This window comes from Euphorbia lathyris, chromosome 4 (genome assembly GCF_963576675.1).
Source record: "Euphorbia lathyris chromosome 4, ddEupLath1.1, whole genome shotgun sequence".
Classification (NCBI taxonomy): domain Eukaryota; kingdom Viridiplantae; phylum Streptophyta; class Magnoliopsida; order Malpighiales; family Euphorbiaceae; genus Euphorbia; species Euphorbia lathyris.
The window spans coordinates 17,119,598-17,123,565 of NC_088913.1; the positions used below are offsets into that span (position 1 = coordinate 17,119,598).

The 3,968-nt window shown below is 39.1% G+C and overlaps 1 protein-coding gene across 1 annotated transcript; it reads right to left on the bottom strand.

Moving 5' to 3' along the window:
• Positions 1 to 1,505: 1,505 nt before the first annotated feature.
• Positions 1,506 to 2,510, bottom strand: LOC136225515 (uncharacterized). Its single transcript, XM_066013566.1, has one exon. The coding sequence runs from the start codon at positions 2,293 to 2,295 to the stop codon at positions 1,516 to 1,518; it is 780 nt and encodes a 259-aa protein (XP_065869638.1). The 5' UTR covers positions 2,296 to 2,510; the 3' UTR covers positions 1,506 to 1,515.
• Positions 2,511 to 3,968: the final 1,458 nt, after the last annotated feature.

Sequence of the window (3,968 nt, forward strand, 5' to 3'; positions counted from 1 at the left end):
GGTTATGTAAATTTAGTCAAACCTTACGTAAATTATGTCCAAAAATAAAAGATTTACGTAAAATTCATAGGTTTTACGTAAAACTCTATTTTCACAAGGTTTTTGAATTTTTTTTCTACTAAAATAAAAAGGTTACGTAAATTTAGTCAAACTATAAGTAAATTATATCTAAAAATAAAATATTTACGTAAAGTTCAAAGGTTTTACGTAAAACATTAATTTTCACAAGGTTTGTGGCTTTTTTCTTCTAAAATAACAAGGTTACATAAATTTAGTCAAACCTTACGTAAATTATGTCTAAAAATAAAACATTTACGTAAAATTCTATTTTCACATGGTTTTTGAATTTTTTTCTCCTAAAATAAAAAGGTTACGTAAATTTAGTCAAACTATACGTAAATTTAGTCAATCTTTCCCATGACCTCTCGTTTCCATCCGCTCCTTCCTATAGTTCAATCCGACCACTCCATTTACCGAGTTGTCTGAATTTAACGACGTTCTACATTTGAGCATCGTTGATCCGCCAACATCTCTCCCATCACCATAGCCATCAACCTCCACACATAAAATGAATTCATCATTCGCCTTAAAGAGATTCGCCAGCCCAAAGTCACCCTCCACTTCTTTAGGAGTAAGGTTATCACCCTCATTAAGCATACAAGTGAAGTTTTGCCTAAGGGGCATTTCATCAAACACATAATACGCACCCTTTTCTACTTGAACTTCTTCAAAGTTCCCACATGCTAACCCTTCTTCATCCTCGTTCACAAATACATTTAAACCCTCATTCACAAAGTCATTATCAATAATTCCACAATGGAACTTAAATCACTAACAACATCACAAACAACCAAATCCTCACTAATAGTAGGCATACCCACAACTTCCACATTAAGAAATGAAAGTTTTGGGTTTACCTCTTCCTTGCGCAACAGAGGACATATTTGGCCTGAATCTTTAAGAGGTGAGATAGTGGCTTCTCCATCTTCAGGGACTTCTTCCCTCCTCTGATTTAGATCTCCGGCGGCGGGTCTGATCAAGGCTAGAACCTCCAATTGGGAGTTTTCCCAAGAGGTGGATAACTCCTGGAACCGTTGGTCGGTTTGCCTCTGCCTCTCAATACTGGCTTGGATCTGTTTCGCGAGGCGCTCCATAGAATCTTGTGACGGTCGAGGTTGAACCATTGCCAAAAGATTCTGGTCAGGAAACGATTGGCTCTGATACCAATCAATGCAGATCGGGTAACGGGCGATAGTTTTCAATCGTAACCAAAGATATTCTCAAGCTAAACTTGAAGGAGCCGTGAAACCCCTGGATTTACAAGCTAACCTTGAAGGAATTAGAAATCCCCATTGTTAAGAGGGATGAACCCTAAAAACACTCTCAAAAAGAATATATAATTTGATTGATAAAAAGTTATTCTTCCTTACAAATACAACAACAACAACAACAAAGCCTTAGTCCCGAAATGATTCGGGGTCGGCTAACATGAACCATCATATAAAACCGTGAAAATCAAGTCGTGTCAACGACACAGATTCGCTCCCTCCACTCCGTCCTATCCACTACCATATTTTCCTCAATTCCCAATAAACTCATATCACTCTCGATCACCCTCCTCCAAGTTTGCTTAGGTCTTCCCCTACCCCTCACCACTACATCCCTTTGCCACTCTTCGGTTCTCCTAACCGGCGCATCAAGCGCTCTACGTCTCACATGGCCAAACCACCTTAGTCGGTTTTCTCTCATTTTATTCTCAATAGATGTGACCCCTACTTTTGTCCTAATTATTTCATTACGCACCCGGTCCTTTCTCGTGTGACCACACATCCATCTCAACATACGCATCTCCGCCACCGACATCTTATGGATGTGGCAGTGTTTCACTGCCCAACACTCCGTACCATATAACAATGCTGGTCTAATTGCCGTCCGGTAGAATTTTCCCTTCAATCTATTAGGCATGCCGGGATCACAAAGGAAACCCGTAGCACTCTTCCACTTCGACCAACCAGCTTTAATCCTATGGGCAACATCTGCATCTACTTCTCCATCCGTTTGGATAATAGATCCTAAATACTGGAAGCAATCCGAGGCCTGAACAACTCTCCCATCTAGGGTGATTGTCCCTGCCTCCCTACTCCTACGGCCGCTAAACTTACACTCCAAATATTCTGTCTTACTTCGACTCAACTTAAAGCCTCTAGATTCTAGAGTTTGCCTCCATAGTTCCAACTTCATCTCCACTCCTTCTTTCGTCTCATCAACCAACACAATATCATCTGCAAACAGCATGCACCATGGTATACCATCTTAAAGTGAACTTGTTAGTTCATCCATAACGATGGCAAAAGAAATGGGCTTAGTGCGGAACCTTGATGCACTCCAATCGTAATAGGAAACTCTTCAGTTTTCCCAACACTAGTACGTACACTCGTGCATACTCCCTCATACATGTCCTTTATGATGTCAATATATTTCCGCGAAATGCCTTTCCTTATCAAGGCCCACCAAAGTACTTCCCTTGGTACCTTATCATATGCTTTCTCCAAGTCAATGAAAACCATATGCAAGTCTTTCTTCTTCCTTACAAATGTGGGGTTTAAATACTTCCCCTAAAGAAAACTAAAAGACATAATTACCCTTACTAGGGTTACAACTAAAGAAAGAAAATAAAGGTTAAAATAGGTAAATGTATATCCTTCCTTGTGAAGGAAATAAGACTTGTAGATTAGGCAGCTTGTATATCCTTCTTTGTGAAGAAAGGAAAACTTGTAAAATAGGCAAATATATATCCTTCCTTGTGAATGAAAGAAAACTTAAATAGGCATAATGTATATCATTCCTTGTTAAGGAAGGAAAGCTTGCGGCTAACCTTCCTAGACAAGGAAGGAAAGTTCACTCATTGGAAAGGAAGTAATCTCTAGGATCCGCGTTAGTTATTCATCCGGTATACGCCATTAGGTGCATGTGTTGTTCGTCTTGCCCACATCTGAAGATGATCCGCCAAGGTTCAAGGTAGAGTGAGATCCGCCAAACTGGATCGAAGTAGATATAATGGGTAGATCCGTCAAATTAGATACATCGACGGAGATACAACGAATAGATATGCCAAGGTAGACTCATCCAGGTAGATACTAGAAGTAGATACGTCGATGGGTAGATACGCCAAGGTAGATATGTCGAAGTAGGTCCGCTCAACTAGATACCTGAAGGAGATACATCAACGTAGACACGTCGAAGTAGATCCGCCCAAGTAGATATCTAAAGGAGATAGGTTGAAGTAGAGCTGCCTAAGAAGATACTTGAGGAGGATACATCGAAGTAGATCAGCCTAGGTAGATGCTCGAAGGAGATAGGTCGGAGTAGATACACTGACGTAGATACATCGAGTTGATACGTCGGGTAGATCCATCGAAGAGATCCGCCCAGGTAGATACACTGAGGTAGATCCGTCGAAGAGGATCCGTCGAGTAGAACCCGTTTAGTAGATCCGCCCAGGTAGATACACCTAAAAGAAAATATATACTGGAATTTTATGTGTGTCTTCCTCCTCTTCTGAATCACTTTCCCCACATACCTGACGAAATTTGTTACCATGCTACTTCCCTAACATAGACTTGGAATTTGTCGAAAAGATGTCCGCATCATTAAATTTAGTCCAAGCTTATGTAAATTATGTCCAATAATAAAAGATTTAATCAAAGTTCAAAAGTTTTACGTAAAATTTTATTTTTCACAAGGTTTATGGATTTTTCTCTCCTAATAAAATAACAATGTTACGTAAATTTAGTTCAACTTTACATAAATTATACGTAACTTTACGTAAATTTAGTCTAACTCTATGTAAATTATGTCTAAATCTAAAAGATTTACGTAAAGTTTAAAGGTTTTACGTAAAATTCTATTTTTTATAAGTTTTGTGGATTTTTTCTCGTAAAATAGCAAGGTTACGTAAATTTAGTCCA

Bases quoted from the DNA above. Each gene is read 5' to 3' on its own strand.
- LOC136225515 (XM_066013566.1), bottom strand. From the start codon at position 2,295: ATGCTGTTTGCAGATGATATTGTGTTGGTTGATGAGACGAAAGAAGGA.